At 34.8% G+C, this 20105-nt stretch overlaps 1 protein-coding gene across 1 annotated transcript in view; it reads left to right on the forward strand.

The window, feature by feature from the left end:
- STK31 (serine/threonine kinase 31) overlaps nucleotides 1-20105 on the forward strand; it is a 165222-nt gene that overhangs the window by 90290 nt on the left and 54827 nt on the right. Inside the window, exons 16-22 of the mRNA XM_037837525.1 lie at nucleotides 1245-1346; nucleotides 2555-2635; nucleotides 4553-4678; nucleotides 6343-6468; nucleotides 6638-6724; nucleotides 7387-7536; nucleotides 10381-10503. Of these exons, the coding sequence (XP_037693453.1) occupies nucleotides 1245-1346; nucleotides 2555-2635; nucleotides 4553-4678; nucleotides 6343-6468; nucleotides 6638-6724; nucleotides 7387-7536; nucleotides 10381-10503 (795 nt within the window). The remainder of the gene's footprint in view (nucleotides 1-1244; nucleotides 1347-2554; nucleotides 2636-4552; nucleotides 4679-6342; nucleotides 6469-6637; nucleotides 6725-7386; nucleotides 7537-10380; nucleotides 10504-20105) is intronic.

Here is a 20105-nt window from a genome sequence, read left to right on the forward strand (position 1 = left end):
CATCTTTAAAATGAGGGAACTGTTATTCATATTTCATTTTATATGCTTTATCTGTTTAACTCTGTAAATAAAATTGTGTTTAAATTAATAGTATAAACATTTTTCCTGTGTTATTAACTGGTCTTTAAAATAATTTTAAATGACTTCCTTGGTTTTTAGTAACATGAGCATAATTTTAGAATAATAATGCATTTTTAAAAGCGTTTTTAAAATTAGTTTGACTTGGACTATTATGTTTATTATAATATAAGCCTATTACATGCAAGGTGATGGGGTGATATTCCCCAAAAGCAGAAATTTGTCATATAATATTTTTAGGATGATGGTGCCTTTTGTTAACTCTTTTTATGACTAGACATGATGTTTCTTGCAAGTATTTTATGTTGTTTTTCTATGATAATAGAACTGGATAGATCAGGATGCTATAATCTGGACCAATCTCCTACCTTAGGCTTGAAGCTGTGTGACTAAGATGGCAATTTTATATGTTCCTCTGAGGATTCAGTTTAACTTCAAAAGGGAGCTATGTCTTAATCTAACTTGAATTAGCTCTTTTCCTCAATTAGTGAACTAGATAGTTAAGATGAAAATCCTTCCCCAAAGTACTTAATTGGGGTGGGATGGGGACTGCTCTAGAAATAATTTCACAGCTTAAGGTTTTCCCAGTTTTATCCTGTTCTGGGCTGTGGGGAATTGGGTCTTTTTTAATTTAATTTTTCAACTTTTGACAGTGTGTCTGACTTTTAAAGTATATGTATCTATTAAGGTGGCTTATTTATTATCATTGGAGTTTTTGAAGTCTTGGTGATTTCTACATTGTTTTTCCTCTAGTAGACACTCCACACATTTACTATTTTTATTTTTACTTTTAATTTATTTCTCAACTTATTCCGAATCTCATATAGAAAAAGATTCCAAGAAATTTAATTGTCTTCTATTTACTATTCTTTCATTTACTTTCTTCTTGGAGAAAATCTATAGCAAATTAGGAGGCAAGGAAAAGCTATGTGATTGATTTTATGTCTTTATTATTATAATAAAGTGTTATAATAAAGTGTCAGTGTTAGAATAACCAATCTGTATTAATTCAACAAGTGTTATGGGGGCTATTATGTGTGAGGTACATACGGATACGTAGAAATTAGAGCAATTTGCTAGAGAAGTTACATTAATTCTTACTAGAAAATCATGTTTCAGTTTACTTTAATAACCTGTAAGATAAGTCTTTTTCTTTCTGATTAAAGTCTGATGACCATGATGGATCTGAAATTGAGAAAATAAAACAAGAAATAACTCATTTGCGCAATAGTGTCTTTCAGGAAGTTTATCATGAGCAGAAGGAATATGTAAGTATTTTATTGTTTGAAGTTTTGGATTGGTTTTACTCTAGAAGTTGAATTCAAGTGCTGATTTTATAAAGTAGATTATAATCGTAGGGCTAGAGATGTTATATTGGCGTAGTAATGTTTATGGGAATTTAGAAATTATTTTCTGATGACAATAATTCATTTCCATTGTACCAAATTTAGAAATTACAGAAAATTTCAAAGAAGAAAAAAACTTCACCTATAATTTTCCCATTGAGTGGTAGAAGTGGTAATCAATTTGACTAAATTCCTTTTAGTCTTCTTTCTGCTTGTGTTTTGCATACTGCTTTTTTTCTGTTTAATATTAAAGTCTGAATACTTTTATTTATTAAATTCTGGATGATATCATTTCAGCATAATACTGCAATGAAAACATTAATTGGGTAGCATAATTTGAAGAATATAACAAAATAAAACCACCTGAATTTGGGGGAAGTTATATCTTAAGTCACCACTCTACCATTAATTTTGTGACTCTGGAAGAATCAGTTGGTGTATTTTCTCTCTAAAAATGGGAAGACATTATGTATATTTTTTGTCTCAGGAATGTTATAGGGAAGAAATTAGTTAAAAAACAGTACTTTGAAAATAAACATAAGAATTCTAGATGCTATGATTTATTTACCCTGTAAACCCTGGATAAAATACTTATTTCCCAGTGACTTTACAAGTACCTTGAAGTTTTGCTTAATAAACATGTAATAAATGACTTTTCTTTTGCAAGGATACTCAGTTTTCATGTTTGCTTCAAAATAGCTTCTATAGAGCTATGTAGTTTTTTTGTCTCAATGTTTTTATGATTTTATTTTTTTCTAAATGAAACAATAGCCAATCAAATATCACTGTGTTCTGAATATTTGAGAAATAATGAGTTTTATGATTCAAATTGGGATGTATTATCACACTTTTTCATTTTAGTTTGGAAGTGAGCTTTAGGCAAAGTTGTATGCTTATATATGTATGCAAAGCTAAAATTGGAAGTTAAGTTTTTCTTCTGTTATTAAGATGGTAACTTAGATCCACAGTGACTTGTGGTTTTCATTTGATATTTTTTAAGGTAGAAGGCAAAATCTGTGAATCGGTATCTTATTAAGTATATAATAAGGCAGAAAGAAGATGTTGTTTTTTTCCTCTCGCAATTGAATATATCTTGATCTGCAATAAAAATATATATTCTTTTAATTTAGGAGAAGCTGAATAGCTTGGTACAGAAGTGGTTCCCTGAGCTGCCTCTGCTTTATCCTGAAATAGGATTACTTAAATTCATGGTAAGTTGTGGTTTCACTGAGAATTACTCCTCTGCAGAGAGTGTTGAAAATGATGTTAAAATTGTGTCAGTGTTAAATTTATAGTATCCTTACTATAAAAATGTTCCTGATGAATAGTTCCTGAGAATTATTAGAACTTTTTCTCAAGACTGTCTTTAATAGTAGCATAGTGCATATTTTTATTTTTATATTAATTTGCATGTTTTCCTGTTTTCTCCTTCCCTCATCCCCGTTCAGTACATAAACATGACACTTATTTGAATCATAGGTGCTTATTTTTTGAAGTGATGAGTAAAGTGTTTTTAACTGCTGTGCCAAGAGTTAGGATAAAAGCAGGATAGTGCTAGGCATGAGGAATTCAAGTAGAATATATCTTAAAAGTTTAAAGTAGGCTGCAAGAAAATTCTAGAGAAGTTGGTTAAGGTAGAGATGTTGAGGTATGTTTTCCTGGAGACCAGGCAGGTTTCAAACGCTGGAACATTAGAGGGACAGTGTGGAGCAGGATTGGTGAAATCTGACTCTCAGGGAACAATCTGGTAGGTCTGTGTTTTTTGTTTTGTTTTGTTTTGTTTTCCCTTAATTATTTGTCCCTGGTATTCATGTGATACTAGTATGGTATTCCTATTAATTTTGGACCCTAATATGCTATAGGTAGATTTTTCCCATATACCATTCTGTTGTCAACTCTCTGTACCAATGCCATACCTTAGAAGTATATCATGCAAGCACATATCTCTATTTGTAGCTGATCTGTGGGATATATTCCTTTAAACAACCACTTTCAATCCTAGTTGCCTTCAGTATAGCTCTGATACTTATAATCCTATTAACAAAATAATCAGGTCTGTGTTTTATAGTGCCTGCTAGGGATGAGGGAATAGATAAGATATTTATTCTTTAAGACTACCATTAAGTCCATGATAATACTTAAATATAGTACAGAAAGGGGTATTCATGTTGATATGTAAGTTTATTCCCATAAATATGTAAGATTAAAGTTCCTTAAATTAACTACTTGCTGTTCAAGTCTTTCAAAACCAGACTTTAAGATAATGCAGATTTTTCCTTGGTAATTATTTTATTCTGGCTTTTGAGACTGTCATCTCTATATAGGTAATTGAATATATAGTCCAATATAGGACTTGAAAAAAATTTTTTGATATGCCAGTCTACTTTATTTTGGAAGATTACAAAAGGTTTGAATTATGACTTATGGAAGTCCTTAATGGCTTTAAGATATTTAACTGTGATTTATGCTTAGGAATCATTCTGTTGGTTGGTTTTATGTTGTTGATTACTTAAATATACTGACAACACTTAAAAAAATAACAATCTTGCAACCCTTTTTATTAAACTACGTCACAGTAAAACTTAGCTTGATTTAAAATGTTGAGTACCAGGTTTTATTGAAAAAAAAGTATACTCCTCCTTTTAACAGGTAGCAGAAATATCTAGTAGAATCAAGATATATGAGGCATTTATTTTAATTTTTGAGGACCTCACTTAAAGCAGAGGTGTTTAAAATTACTTCATAGTATTCATACTTTTTAGATTTCTCATTCCCATTCTACAACCACTTTTTTATTTGCCATCATTTAAATATTTTTAGGAAACTCTTGAGGTTTTTCAAGTAAACTTCAGGGTTCCTTGGAAGCTTGTTAGTCTCAGCCATCTCCAGAATCTTTTCTAGAACTGTAGCAGTAATTCAATGTATAGTGAGTATACTTTGGGTGGGAGGAGTTCAATAGGAACTAGAAATAATTAAAAATGGTAAACACTGTTATTTTATTGGTTTCTCCAGTAGGGTTGTTGATGTCCAACCCATTTAATAGCATGTAATTAATTATGTTGATGATCTAAAAAGTGTTGGGATGGGATTGTTTGGATTCTTTAACTGTAACAAAAACTTGTGCCTAGAACTCTGGTGGTCTTCTTACTATGAGCTTGGAGCGGGATCTTCTTGATGCTGAGCCCATGAAGGAACTTAGCAGCAAGCGTCCTTTGGTATGTTCTGAGGTTAATGGGCAGATGATTCTTTTAAAGGTAAGTTTAAGTTCTTTTGACTTGTGGGAGATTCAGAAATACAGAGTGGTGCTGTAACTTTTCAGGAAAACTTGCTTTTGTTTTCTAAAGCTATGAGTTGCCTGCTATGATGATTGTTCATTGTGGTTGCTAGAACTAATTTTGCATTTAAAGCTTCCCTCATTTTCCTAAATAATATGTCTTTAATAGAATATATATTTGCTTTCCTTTTTAGGGTAAACTTATTATATTCTATCCAGTAGCTCCCCCTCCCCAACTCCAGAAGTGTATCTTTTAAAATCTGTCTCTCCTTTTTTTTCTTTTTTTTTAAAAACAACAAAACAAAGCAAAACAAAAATGGTTTCTGCTATATGTAGAATTATATTGTAAAGTTGACTGGTTTACTTGCTGTTGGTATGACTATATTAAAATTTTTTTTATTATATATATATAACAAAATTTCCCATTTTAACCCCTTTCATGTGTACAATTTGGAGATTTTTTTGCTAAGATTTCAAGTAAAAGTGTATTTTTGGCATTTTTTTGTAAGATTATCTTGTCTGGGGTCAGTGAGCTTGAATAACTGCATGCCAGTGTTAAGTCAGAGCCAGTTAGTGTCCAGTGGGCTGTAGTTTGCCATAGTCCTACACACTGCTACCCAAGTTGTGTTGTTTGCCTAGCCCTGTGGGCACGTTGAGTTCCCCACCTCCAACTTAAAAGTCACCCTTCCCTAAAACATTCTTCTTTGAGAAGGGAATCAGGCAACAGGGAGACATAATTTGATACTGAGGGACTGAGGGGAGAATCGCGGAAAGTTGCTAAGGAAATCTCTTTAGGTTTCGTTTAACTTTCTTTTCCATTTCCACCCTCCTCCACCATAGATAACTTTAATTCAGACAAAGGTTTTTATTACAAAGAAGGGGTTTGCTCCAAGAATTATAGATTTGCGCCAAGAATTATATGTTAGGACAGTGTAGCTTGATCCTGCCTGCATGCAACATGATAAATAGCCATTTAGAAAATACTAGTACTGGGGCCCACCCCAGACCTGTTGAATCAGAATCTCTGAGCATTGGTCTTGGGCATCAGGACATTTTCAGGTTTCCTAAGTGATTCTCATGTGCAGTCAGGGTCGAGAATTTTTGGCTTTCTTTTTTTCCACTTTGTTGTACAGTCCTACGTTTTATCTTTTAATTTTTATTCTAGTAACATGTATATGACCTAAAATTTCCTCTTTCAATTACATTCACATATATAATTTATTGCTGTTAATTACACTCAAAATGTTGTACTATCATCACCACCCAATAGCTTTTTAAAGTTCTTGCTTTTCTTAGATTTCTCTTTAAAATCTCAGCTCCTTTGCTAACAGTCTTCTGCTCCTTAATTTCTTCTCTTCATTGAACTGGGAAACTGTTAATCATGAAAATGGGATAGTTAACTTGGCCTTAGTGGCTACACTTTCTAGAATGTATAGTAAGCTAAGGTAGAATTGTTTTTTTCCATTCTAAATTTTAGCATTCAAAGCCAGATAGAAGAGGTACTTAAAAATTTTAAAAATAAAATTAGGTGTAATTTAGCTTATATAAAAATCATTTATTATGTTTACATTGTAATGATGTATAATTAGATTGGGATTTTTTTTTGTAATCTTGGAATTACCTGTGCCTCTTTTTTGGTTCAAGGGCTATTCTGTGGATGTTGACACAGAAGCCAGAGTGATTCATAGAGCAGCTGCTTATCACAGAGCTTGGAGAGAAGCTAAAGAAGAGTCTGGGTTACTACCATTGATATTCTTATTTTTATGCAAGGTAAAGTTCTTAATGTTAATCACTTGCAGAAAACATTTTATTTAGAATATGTTTTAGTTTCAAGTTTTAGAGCAGCAATTAAGCAGAAAGTATCTTGTAGAATCATTATACACTAAAAGAATTTTTCACTTTTGAATTACATTCTATACTGATCTGTTTTGCTTCTTAGTCCGATCCTATGGCTTATCTGATGGTCCCATACTATCCTAGAGCAAACCTGAGTGCTATTCAAGCCAATATACCTTTAACTTCAGAAGTAAGTAAAAAGCATTATTTTCATGGATGTATTAAATTAGAAAATAAGGCCTAATATTTATTGTGAGCAAACTATAAACTTTAAAATCTTTTTGGCTTGCATTATTCTATTTAATTGTCAAATCAACACTGTGATATGAGTTATTCCATTTTACAGAGGAGAAGATGCTTAGAGGGCAGTAAGTCTTGCAGAGTCCCTCAGCCCAAGGCAGAGTTGGAACTTGAACTTAGATTTCTCTGGTTCCAAAGGCCATGCTTATGACTATTAAGCTGTGCTATTTGTATATTGCTTAGTATAGTACCGGGTGTTATAAATGCTTAAGTGGCAGCTTTCATTTTTATCATGGTAAATTTAGAATTAGTAGTGAAAATAAAGGAAGCCCTGATTTTTCCTAACTGGTAACATTACTTCAGTCTCTTCTAGATAATTTACATGGCCTTTATTTTTCAATTTATGGCTTCTTAGAAACTGTAGAATATAAATAAGATGGCCTCAGTTACATAATTGGGGCTTCATATGGTCTTTAATTCCTTCTCTTGTTAAGGTTTATTTGTGGAGGAAGCTTTACTCACTTTTGGAACAGACTTTTAATTAGAAAGAAAGTTCAGGTATTAAAATGATTTGTTTATTTCCTGTTTTCTTTTGTGTGTACTGATTTTTAGGAGGCTTTAAAAGTCATGAAAGGTGTTGCCCAGGGCCTGCATACATTACATAAGGCTGACATAATTCATGGATCACTTCATCAGAACAATGTATTTGCTTTAAACCGTGAACAAGGAATTGTTGGAGATTTTGACTTCACCAAATCTGTGGTAAAATATTGTGATTTAAAGAATACGTTCTAGACTTCATTTAGTATTTTTAGGCATTTATACATGATAAGTGTAGGTATAATCTATTATGGGGTCTTGGCCTTCAGTTAAGATGTGTCATGTAGTTTAAGCAGTTATCCGTATCAGCTAAATGTTGGAACAAGATTTTCTAAATTTGTGCATTGTATTTTTTAATCATTAAATCTGAGGAGTAGCCTGACATTATATTCAATGGCATTGACAACATTAATCATTAATTAGTTCATCATCATCAAGAAGTCTCTAGGAAATATACAAGTAAAACTAGATAGTCATAAAGGGGGATGTGAAAGGAAATGAAATAAGCTTCAGTGGCAGAGAGATTCCAAAACGAGCCGAGAGATCACTCTGGTGGGCACTCTTACGCACACTTTAGACAACCTTTTTTAGGTTCTAAAGAATTGGGGTAGCTGGTGGTGGATACCTGAAACTATTAAACTACAACCCAGAACCCATGAATCTCGAAGACAGTTGTATAAAAATGTAGCTTATGAGGGGTGACAATGGGATTGGGAAAGCCATAAGGACCACACTCCCCTTTGTCTAGTTTATGGATGGATGTGTAGAAAAGTAGGGGAAGTAAACAAACAGACAAAGGTACCCAGTGTTCTTTTTTACTTCAATTGCTCTTTTTCACTCTGATTATTATTCTTGTTATTTTTGTGTGTGTGCTAATGAAGGTGTCAGGGATTGATTTAGGTGATGAATGTACAACTATGTAATGGTACTGTAAACAATCGAAAGTACAATTTGTTTTGTATGACTGTGTGGTATGTGAATATATCTCAATAAAATGATGATTAAAAAAAAAACAAACAAACTAGATAGTCATTTCCTAACTTTCCTCAGCTGGTGCCCCCCCCCCCCCAAAGGCTTAAATTTAGAAATAAATACTTTGCTGGTTTTTTTTTTTTTTTAATTAATAATGGGCATTCATAAAAGCTTTACCTGGGAACCTTGGACTTTTCCATTTAGTCTAAGTGCTGGTTCAACTAAAATGGCTATTAATTTGGTGCTGTATTACCTCAGAACTGGCAGTTTGTAGAGATAGCAAAAATCAGACAATTAAAGACCATGTTCTGATTTCTTTTTTAATATTGTGATTTTTAATAACTATTACACTGAATAATTTTAATTCTATGGATATACCACATTTTCTTTTTCTGTTAGTTGATAGACATTTGGGTTGTTTCCACTTTTTAGTTATTATAAATAATACTGCAATGAATATTTATGTGCAGGTTTTTGTGTGGACATATATTTTCATTTCTCTTGGATTTATACCTTCGAGGGGGATTGCTGGGTCATATGGTAATTCTGTGTTTCACGTTTTGAGGAACTGCCAAACTGCTTTTGCAAGAGCTGCTGCACCATTTTACATTCCCACTGGCAATGCTAGAAGTGTTGCAGTTTCTCCACATCTTGGCTAACACTCGTTTTTGTCTAAACAATTCCCATTTGATTAATATGTGTCATAATGCTTTATACTTTGGTCATCTGCAAGCCATAGGTTTATGCCACTGGTGTATGTAATCACATCGTTTTCATTGTGGCAGCCTAAAAAGATGAGAAAATAAAAATGTAAAACTGTAATCAAGTACTGGATCATGCAGGATTTATATGAAGTAGATTTGCTGTAATATTTATGTTATCATATTTTTCTGAAAATTAAGGTGACAGTGCTAAACAATATAACTAAAATATGAGTTTTAGAAGGTCCTCAACTTTTGGGGATCCTGCTTAGTTTACCTTTTGACCATACCATTTGCACAACTAAAGGTATTACAAATCCAAGAATTATTCTATCTCTTTATGCTTATTTTTCAGCTGTTATTATACCCCCCAATTCTTTTACTTCTCAATTAAAATTATTTCTCTGAAATACTGATTAAACTCACCTTTTGCTCCATTTTTCACACTACTTTCAGATTGAAGAATTAACAAGGGAATAGAAAGTTGAAAAGTAGTCTGTAGTGAGGATCTTTGTTTTTCAAACTTTAAAATGGGATCTTGTTAAAATTCAAATTTTATTCAGCATTTCTGGGATGGAGATTCTGCATTTCTAAGAAGCTCTCAGGCGACTCCCATGCTGCTGGTCTTTGGACCACACTTTGAGAAGCAAGAGTCAAGGTGGAGAAGAGATAATCAATAGTTACCGATATCTACTGTGTGCTAGACAATGTGCTATACCTTTATCTTTAGAATAACTGTGTAGATAGATATATTATTTCCATTTTATGAATTTATTTAGGCTCAAAGAGGTTAAAGTCCAAACTCAACGAGCAAGTAAGTGGGAGAGTGGGAATTGCAGTCAAGATCTTTCTGAATCCAGGGTTCATGTTCTTGACACTGATCATCCTTTGACACTTTAGAGATGGTATACTCAGAAAAGGGTCAGTAAGGAAGGGAAGTACTTTGTAGAATTTCAGTTCTTTTTATTATTTAAAATTTTGAAATTTTATTATTCAAAATTAGATAATAGTACTGCTGCTTGCCCTTAGGCGATTTCTTTTAAAAATTAATTAGCATACCAGTTGTTTATCAGAGAATCAGTGATTGCTAGTTTTGAATCTATCTGAGCCTACAGTGTGAATATAACAAAAATCTCAGTATTAAATTTGAGACTGTTATTTAAGAGCAATTTAGAATATCACAAATTTAGCTTAAAGTATTTGAAAGCAAGAGAGAATGAAATATTTTCAGATAAATTTGTTTTGTTTTTTGTTTTGACTGAATGCAGAATACTTCACAGAAAGCCAACTCAACTACGTTACCTCTAAAATATTTAGCATACTGTTTTTGTAGAATCAGCGAGCCTCAGTGAGCATGATGGTTGGTGACTTGAGTTTGATATCACCTGAATTGAGACTGGGAAAACCTGCTTCTCCAAGTTCCGACTTGTATGCTTATGGCTGCCTTTTATTATGGGTATGTTATTTTTATTGAAATAGATCAAATTTATATGTTTCAGTATGTAAATTGATGATTTTATAGTGATTCTTGTTACTCTGGAAAGAAATCTGTGGTAGATTGTTAGTAGAAAATTGGGGTTTCTGTTAAGTTTTTTTTTGGAGAAGATACAAACCACACATTTAATGAACAAAAGATTCATTATCCATAACATATAATAAACACAAAATGCAGAAGAACAAAGGCAAACAGCAACTCAATAGAAAAAATGAGCAAAATTGAAGAAGCATTTTAGAGAAGAAATATGAGTGAGCAGTATAAATATGAATAGATGATTAACCTCATTTGTAATTAGGAAGAACAAATTAAAACCATGAGATTACGTTTTATTATGTTTTATTCATCAGATTGGCTAAATTGGTAATATGAATTATTGGTGACATTGTAGAGCAGAGGTTCACAGATATGTCCCTGGGCCAAATCTGGCCCTTAGTTTGCTTTTTTAATCATTTATCTATTTTTAATTGTGGTGGAATACATATAACTAAAAATCATTTTAACAATTTTAAATGGATAATACCTTGACATTAAGTTCGTTGATAATAACGTGTAATTTTCACCACTTAAAATTTCTAGACTCTTTTCATCATCCCAGACTAAAATTCATGCTCATTTGGTAATAACTCCTCATTCCTCCCCTTCTCCAACCCCTCGTAACCACTATTCTGCTTTCTTTCTCTATGAATTTGCTTTTTGTAAATATTTAATATAAGATAAATCACACAGTATTTGTCCTTTTGTGTCTGGCTTATTCACTCAACATAATGTCTTCAAAGTTCATCCATGTTGTAGAATGTTCCAACACTTCACTTCTTTATATGGCTTAATAGTATTACATTGTTCATACCACATTTTGTTTATCCACTCATCCATTGATGAACACTTGGGTTACTTCCATCTTTTGGCTATTGTATAGAATGCTGCAGTGATCACTGGTGTATAAATATCTGTCCAGGTACCCACTGGATCATATGGTAATTTTATACTTAACTTTCTAAGGAGCTGCCAAACTGTTTTCCATAGTGGCTGCACAATTTTCATTTCACTAACAGTATACAAGGGTTCCTAATTCTCCTCATCCTCACCAACATTTGTTATTTTTAGTTTTTTTTTTTTTAAAAAGCAATCCTAGTGAGTGTGAAATGCCTCATTGTGGTTTTTTTTAAAACTCAATTTTATTGAGATATAGTCACAAACCATACAGTCATCCACAGTGTACAATCGTTCGCAGTACCATTATATAGTTGTGCGTTTATTACCACAATTAATTTTTGAACATTTTCATTACCACACAAAAAAAGAATAAGAATAAAAATTAAAGTAAAAAAGAACACCCAAAACATCCCTCCCCCCACATCCTTCCCTATCATTCATTTACTTTTTGTCCCCATTTTTCTACTCATCTGTCTATACACTGGTTAAAGGGAGTGGGAGCCACAAGGTTTTCACAATCACATGGTCACACAGTGCGAGGTTTGTAGTTGTACAGTCATTTTCAAGAATTATGACTACTGGGTTGCAGTTCAAGAATTTCAGCTATTTCCTTCTAGCTATTCCAATACACTAAAAACTAAAAAGGGATATCTATATAATGCATAGAAATAGTCTCCAGAATGACCTTTCAACTACTATTTGAAATCTCTCAGCCACTGAAATTTTATTTTTGTTTCATTTCTCTTCCCCCTTTTGGTCCAAGAAGGCTTTCTCAATCCCACGATGCCAGGGCCAAGCTTATCCCTGCCAGCCATGTCCCACATTGCCAGGGAGATTTACATACCTGGGAGTCATGTCCCACATAGAGGAGAGGGCAGTGGTTTACCTGCAGAGGTGGCTTAGAGAGATTGGCCACATGTGAGCAACAAAAGAGGTTCTCTGGGGGTGACTCTTAGACACAATTAAAAGTAGCCTTAGACCCTCCTTCTCAGTAACATACTTCATAAGGGCAAGCCCCAAGATTGAGGTCTCGGCCTTCTAAATTGGTAATCCTCAATGCTTGTGAGAATATCAATAATTCCCCTGGTAGGGAGGTTTAGTATTTCCACATTTTCCCCCAGTCCCTCAAGGGGGCTTTTCAAATATATTTTTATTTTCTGCCCAAATTACTCTGGGATGTATTGGGGCTTCACAGTAACCTGTAAAAACTAACCAGATGTCACTCTGTATTCAAAGTTCAGTGTAATTATGGTGCTTGAATAAACTGACCGTACAAGTTAAATTATATAGTGTGCTACAGAAAATCTAGATTTTGTACCTAATAAACATCTTTTCCTTTGATGCCACAGAGAAGTTGAAGTTTTAAAACACTGTCAGTATTGTCCTTTACCCTTTAGTTTGATTTACCTTAGTCCTAACCAAGTCCATTTCGTTCTTATCTCTAATTGAAGTCTGATCTCTTTTTCATACTTGTTAACATTTGCTGTATGGGGTAATGCTGACATTCATAGCTGCTGGACTCTGGCTCTGAGTCTCAGGTGTCACACAGATACCTGAAGTTTCGGGGACCAACCAGATTATACACAAAGAGGTCAGCATCTCAAGAGTTTAGAAATAGCCCTTAAAACTCAGGAATAGATGTAACTGCTGTAAGAGCTTAAAATCTGGAAACTTTTACCATAAGCCTTCCCCTGATAACCTGTGCTCTCAGATTCAGTTCTCAGAGTTTGCACATTATAGTTAGTCCATGTTAGTGAGGCATTATAATGTTTATCTTTTCATTTCTTGTTTATTTCACTCAATATACTGTCCTCAGGGTCCATTCACCTAGTTGCATACATCACAACTTCATTCCTTCTTATGGCAGCTCAGTATTCCATTGTATGTATGCACCATAGTTCACCATTCAGTTCATCAGCTGATGTACTCTTAGGCCACCTCCATTCACTGTGAATCCTGAATACTGCCACCATAAACCCCCCTGTGCAAATGTCCATTCGTGTCCCTCTTTTTAGTTCTTCCAAGTATATAACCAATAACAGGGTTGCAGGACCATATGGCAATCCCATGCCTGGCTTCCTGTGGAACCACCACACTACCCTCCAGATGGGCTGCATCATTCTACTTCCCCACAAATGGTGCTTAGGTGCATTCTTCTGTCCACATTTTCTTCAGCACTTGTATCCCTCTGATTATTTTTTAGATGGTTTTATTCAACACCAGACATTCCTTCTAAGTAAATAATCAATGGTTGACTATATAGTCACAGGTTATGCATTCACCACCACAATCTATATGAGGACATTTTCATTTTTTTCCATAAAGAATGAAGAAGAGGTGAAAAAAAGAAAGAAAGAAAAGGAAAAAAACTGACAACTAAAAAATAACAAAATAAAATGAAATACAACAAAAAGGTCAGACAACAAACCAATGCCAAGAATCCCATACTCCTCCCCTATATCCCCCACTTATAGATATTTAGTTTTGGTTTATTGCCTCTGATACAGTTAATGGAAGCATATTACAGTGTTATTGTTAGCTATAGACTCTAGTTTGAATTGATTATATTTTTCCCCGATACCATCCCATTTTCAGTACCTTGCAAAGTTGATGTTCATTTGTTCTCCCTCATGTAAAACCGTTCTTATATTTGTATATTTAATCACAGTCATTGTCCACTCTAGTTTTCACTAAGTTATACTGTCCCACACTTTATCTTCTATCTTTCCTTCTGGTGTCCTACATGCCCCTAACTTTCCTTTTTCAACTGTATTCACGGTCGTTTTGTTCATTGTACTTACAATATTGTGCTACCGTCACCTAGTATTGTGCTATCCATTTCTGGATCTATGCAGTCAATTCTGTTGACCATTCTGTACTCCTTCAGCATCAAATTTCTGATCTTACCCTCTTTCTGTCTCCTGGTATCTTCATTTCTATACTCTTTTCCAAACCTCTCTCTCCTATCTTTCTGTAGCAGTCTCTTTAGTATTTCTTGTAGAGGAGGTCTCCTGTTCACGAACTCTCTGTGTTTATCTGTAAATATTTTAAACTCTCCCTCATTTTTGAAGGACAGTTTTGCCTGATACAGGATTCTTGGTTGGCAGTTTTTCAGTATCTTGAATATATCATACCACTGCCTTCTTACCTCCGTAATTTCTACTCTGAAATCTGCATTTAGTCTTGTTGAGCTCCCTTTATATGTGATGGATCACTTTTCTCTTACTCCTTTCAGAATTCTATTCTGTCTTTGTGTTTGATATTTGAAAATCTTATTAGTAGGTGTCTTGGATAGGTCGATTTGGTTCAGTTTTGTTTGGGGTACCCTGCGCTCTTTGGACCTGTAATTTTATGTGTTTCATAAGAGTTAGGAAATTTTCATTGATTTGCCTCTGTTATTCTTTATGCCCCCTTTCCCTTCTCTTCTTCTGGGGCACTTATAGCATGTATATTCATGCGTTCACGTTGTCATTCAATTCTCTGAGTCTCTGCCTATATTTTTACATTCTTTAGTTGTTCTTTTGTGTTTAGGATTTCAGATATCCTGTCCTATAGTTCAGTAATTCTTTATGCTGCCTCTCTAGGTCTGCTGTTTTATGTCTCCATTGTTTTTTTTTTCATGTTTTCAATTGTGCCTTTCATTCCCAAAAGTTCTGCCATTTATTTTTTTCAAGATTATGAATTCTTCCTTATGGTCACCCACTGTCTTCTTTATAGCCTTCATTTCTTTTGTCACAATTTCTTTCAACTCGTTGATTTGATTTAGAAGATTTGTTTGAATATTTTTAATTAGTTTCACCTCTTGAATCTTCTTTGAGGTGTTAGTTTGTTCCTTTGGGCCATATCTTTTTGTTTCCTGGTGTAGCTCATGATTTTTTTTGCTGTCTAGGCATCTGATTTTTTTGATTAGTTTATTCTGGAGGTTGTTTTCTGTCTTTTGCCTTCAGTGTTCTTGTTGTTTTTCTTTGATCTCTGTCTTTCTTTCTTTCTCACTCTGGCCAGTTGTCAGATTGGCTCTGCCTTCCTCACCCTTGCAGTCTTCTCCCAAATCAGGCACCCACCCTGGCCTGCCACAGGGGTGGGAGGCTGACGCTGGGCACCTCAGCAAGTTCACTGTGTGCTAAGATAGATCTGCTGGCTTCCAGTGGTGCTCTGTTTTTCACTGGTCAGCAAGACCTGGTTTGTTTTAGAGTGTGCTTTGACAGTTGTGTTGTCTGTATTTCTCAGCCAAAACAAAGGCTGTGTTTCTGTTCAGGGTGTGTAGATCAGCTCCTGTGGTTGTGGTAAACAGTCTGGAATATCTTTTAAAAAGTGTTTCTATTCCCTTTCACTTTCTGGACTGTCCAGCAGATGGTGGTGTTTGATAACTTAATCATCCTCAGAGGTTGCTTTGCCTCTGAGCACAGGCTCCGTCTGCCCAGGTGAGCTGAAACTGTGGGATTCTTATGTCCTGACTTTGCTGTGGGTTGATGTGGGGCTACACCTGTGGCAGACTACTCTCTCATCTGACCCAGTACTCCAGCCATCCCAAAGGCAAGGAAATAGCCACTGGCTGTTGCTTTCCTCAAGGGTGGGGAAGGGTTTTCAGACCCAGGGCTGGAAACACAGTCTCTCACCCCATTTTCTCAGTCTCTTTGTTCTTCACTGACCTGGGCCTTGAAATGACCTCCCCTGTCACCTGGGTCTTCAAACAGTGGGGCTATGTCTCACTGTTGTGAGAGATTTTAAAATCTGTGTCTGTGGTTGGAGGAGTGCCATCTGCTGATTCTGTGCCTTTCCCGACTGAGCCTGAGAGAGGGGGAGGAGGAGAGGGCTGGCTGGTCTGGGATAGAAGATTCCTACCTGATATTTATTCTCTTTCTGCATTTTAGCATCTGCAGGGTCCTTCTCTAGTCTGTATCCTCCTCCAGAGTTTCAAACAATTCAGAATTGTCCTTTTTTATTGTTGAATCTGTGGAGAGGAGTTTTCAGTAGCTGTTTATGTTGCCATGTTGATGATGTCATTCCCCTCATTGTGGTTTTGATTTACATTTTTCTAATGGCTAATGATGTTGAGTATCTTTTCTTGTGTTTATTGGCCATTTGTATATCTTCTTTGGAGAAATGTCTGTTCAACTATTTTGCCCATTTTTAAACTGGGTTATTTATCTTTTTGTTGTTAAGTTGTAGACATTCTTTAAGGAAGGATTTATTTCTGCTCGTTTAGCTGTTTTCTGCATGTCTTGTGTATTTTTTGTTCCTCAATTACTCCATTACTGCCTTTTTTTGGTACTTAGTTGCTTCTTTGTAGTATACCATTTTGATTCCTTTTCTCTCTATATTTTTAAGTTATTTTCTTGGTGGCTACCTTTGTAATAAGAATTAGTATCTCAAGCTACTAATAATCTAGTTTGACTACTAGTACCAACCTAGGTTCAATAGTATACAAACTCTGCTCCTATTTATCTCCTTCCTTCCCCCTTTATATTGTTATTAATTCAGATTACATCTTCATACACGGTATGCCCATTAACATAGATTTTAAATGTTATTTTACACATTTCCTGTTTATCATATGAGTGGGGCAGTTAAAAACCGAAAGAACAATAATACAGGATTTTATATTTACCTATGTAGTTACTTTTATCAATGTTCTTTATTTCTTTTATGATTTTGAGTTACTGTCTATTGTCCTTTTATTTCAGCCAGAGGGACTCCCTTTAGCATTTCTTGTAGGTCAGGTCTTCTGATCATGAGCTCTTTCAGCTTTAGTTTATCTGTAAATGTCTTAATTTCACCTTCATTTTTGAAATATAGAATTGGATGTAGAATTCTGGTTGACAGATTTTTCTTTAAGGACCTTAAATATGCAGTCCCACTGCCTACTGGCCTCCATGGTTTCTGAGAAGAAATCCACTGTTAATCTTATTGGGGATTCCTTGTATGTGACACATTGTTTCTCTCTTGTTGCTTTCACAATTTTCTCTTTGTCTTTGGATTTTGACAAATTTGCTAAAATTTGTGCAGATCTCGTTAGAGTCTGTCCTGCTTGTAGTTTATTGAGATTCCTGTATGTGTGTATTCATGTCTTTCATCATATTTGGTGACATTTTTGGCTGTTATTCCTTCAAATACTTTTTCTACCCCTTTCTTTCTCTCTGTCCATCTGGGACTCCAGTGATGCCTGTGTTGGGATGCTTGATAGTGTCCCACAGTTCCCTCAGGTTCTGTTTATTATTCTTTATTTTTTCTTTTGGCTCCTCACACTGGATAATTTCAGTTGTCTTGTCTTCAAGTTTGCTGATCCTTTCTTTTGTCTGTTCACACTGAGTGGTGAATCCATCTAGTAATTCATTTCAATTACTATACTTTGTAGCTCCAAAATTTATCTTTGGTTCCTTTTTATAATTTCCAACTCTTTATTTTGTTCAGATGTTTTCCTAATTTCCTTTTGTTCTTTGTATATGGATTTCTTCAGCTCATTGAAAATGTTTAAGACAGTTGATTTAAAGTCTTTGACTCATAGTTCCAATGTATGAGTTTCTAGAAAACTCCTTTTTTTTTTTCTTGTGAATGGGCCATACTTCCTGTTTCTTTGAGTTTTTTGTAATTTTTTTTTTTTTTGTTGAAAACTTGTCATTCTGAGTATTATGCTATTGTAACTCTGGAAATCTAGTTCTCTCACTCCTCTGAGATTGCTAGGTTTTTCAAGGTTTTTTTTGGTGGTTGTTGTTGAGGGCTGCAGCTGTCAGTTTGTGACTTTTCCAAAATGTTTTTGCTTCCAACTGGGGAATGGAAAGAGAAAAGAGATTTAAAGAAAGGTACTGCCTCTTTAAGAGTCCTTTGCTGCTTTTGCCTGAGGGAGATTGGAACAATGGCTAACCTCAAAGCCACCCTCTTTGCATCTGAAGTAGCTGATGAAAAGCAGTGATTAGTGATAAGACCATATCACATACCCCTGGATTTTGAAGGACTAGGTCCTTATGGCTCACCCTGGCACCAGCAAGCTGCACCAGGAGCCTAGGTTGTAGTCCCCATTACTGCCTGCCATACAGTTGGAGGATGTTTACTGCAGTTTACCAGCATCTTCCTTTAGCTCTTCCCTGGATGTGACACATCGTTCCACTAGATTCCAGAGTTTCAAAATAGTTGATTCAGGACAGTTCTTGCCAGTTTAATAGTTGTTGTGGTGTAGAGACTGATTCCTGGAATTCTCTACTTCATCTTCTTCCCCTGTGCTATGTTTTAGCATAAGCTTTAACTTACTTCTATTATCCCTTTTAGTTATTGGTGTATTGTATACTTTACAAGAGTGTTTTGATATATATTTTAGGCATCATGCTGTTGTCTTGGTTTTATTAAACACAGGATTAACAGTGAGGATGAATTGTCCTTTTTTTTTTTTTTTTAATGGAAGCAGTTCTTGCCTATGTGGAAAATAAATGTTAATTGACCTTTGGGTAAGTGTTCTGCTTCCTGTATAAGTGAAACAGCTATTGTTTATCCATTGTTTAAGCCTGTTTTTTTCCTGTGAATCCTGAGGTATTAGGAATTAATAAGGTATAGAAGTCTATTCTTACTTCTACTCAATATTCTGTTGGAAGTTCTAGTCTAGCGATTGGCAAATATTTTCTAAAAAGGGGCAGAGGATAAATATTTTAGGCTTTGTGGGCCTTATGTTCTCTTTTTAAGTACTTAGTTTGGTTGCTGAAGCATGAAAGCAGTCATAGACAATATGTAAGTGAATGAGTGTGGTTCTGTTCCAGTAGACCTTTATGGATATTGAAATTTGAGTTTCATATAATTTTATCATGTCTTGAAATAGTATTATTTGACTCGTTTGTAATATTAAAAAATACAACCATTCTTGGCTGAAAGGCCACACAAAAACAGTGGGTTGGATTTGACCTGCAGATCATATTTGAAACTTATTATAGCCAGTGTAATAAAGCACCATAAAGAAATAAAAAGTTTACAGTTTGGAAATGAAAACGTAAAGCTGTCTTGATTCACAAATGACATTATTGGTTATGTAGAAAATCTTTAGGAATTTACAAAAAAATGCTAGAACTAACAAATGTTTTAGCATAGTTGCAGAATATAAAGTCAGTATAACAATGAATTGTGTTTGTATGTTTTAGCAAGTGTCCCAGTTTGCTAGAGCTGCTGTTGTGCAAAATACCAGAAATGGATTGGCTTTTATAAAGGGGATTTATTAGGTTACAAATTTACAGTTCTAAGGCTATAAAAATGTCCATATTACGGCATCAGCAAGAGGATACCTTCACTGAAAAACAGCCGATGGCATCCATAACACCTCTGTCAGCTGGGAACGCAGGTGGCTGGGGTCTGCTGTCCTTTGCTTCCAAGTTGTGTTTCAAAATGGCTTTCTCCAAAATGTCTCTGGGCATCTGTCTTAGCTCCTCTCTCTCAGCTCCTCTGCATCCTTGCTTCTTTTTCCCAGGGCATTTCTTTCTATGCATCTGGGGGGTTCTCTCTTAGCTTCTCTGGGGCAAACTCTGGGCTTCATCTCTTAGCTTAGCATCTCCAAACATCCTCCTGTCTGCATCTCCAAGCGTGTCCAAGCATCAGCGTGCTTCTGGGTCTGTGTCAGCTCTTAGCTTCTGTCTTAAATACTACTGTGAACT

Source organism: Choloepus didactylus, chromosome 5 (assembly GCF_015220235.1).
Source record: "Choloepus didactylus isolate mChoDid1 chromosome 5, mChoDid1.pri, whole genome shotgun sequence".
Taxonomy (NCBI): domain Eukaryota; kingdom Metazoa; phylum Chordata; class Mammalia; order Pilosa; family Megalonychidae; genus Choloepus; species Choloepus didactylus.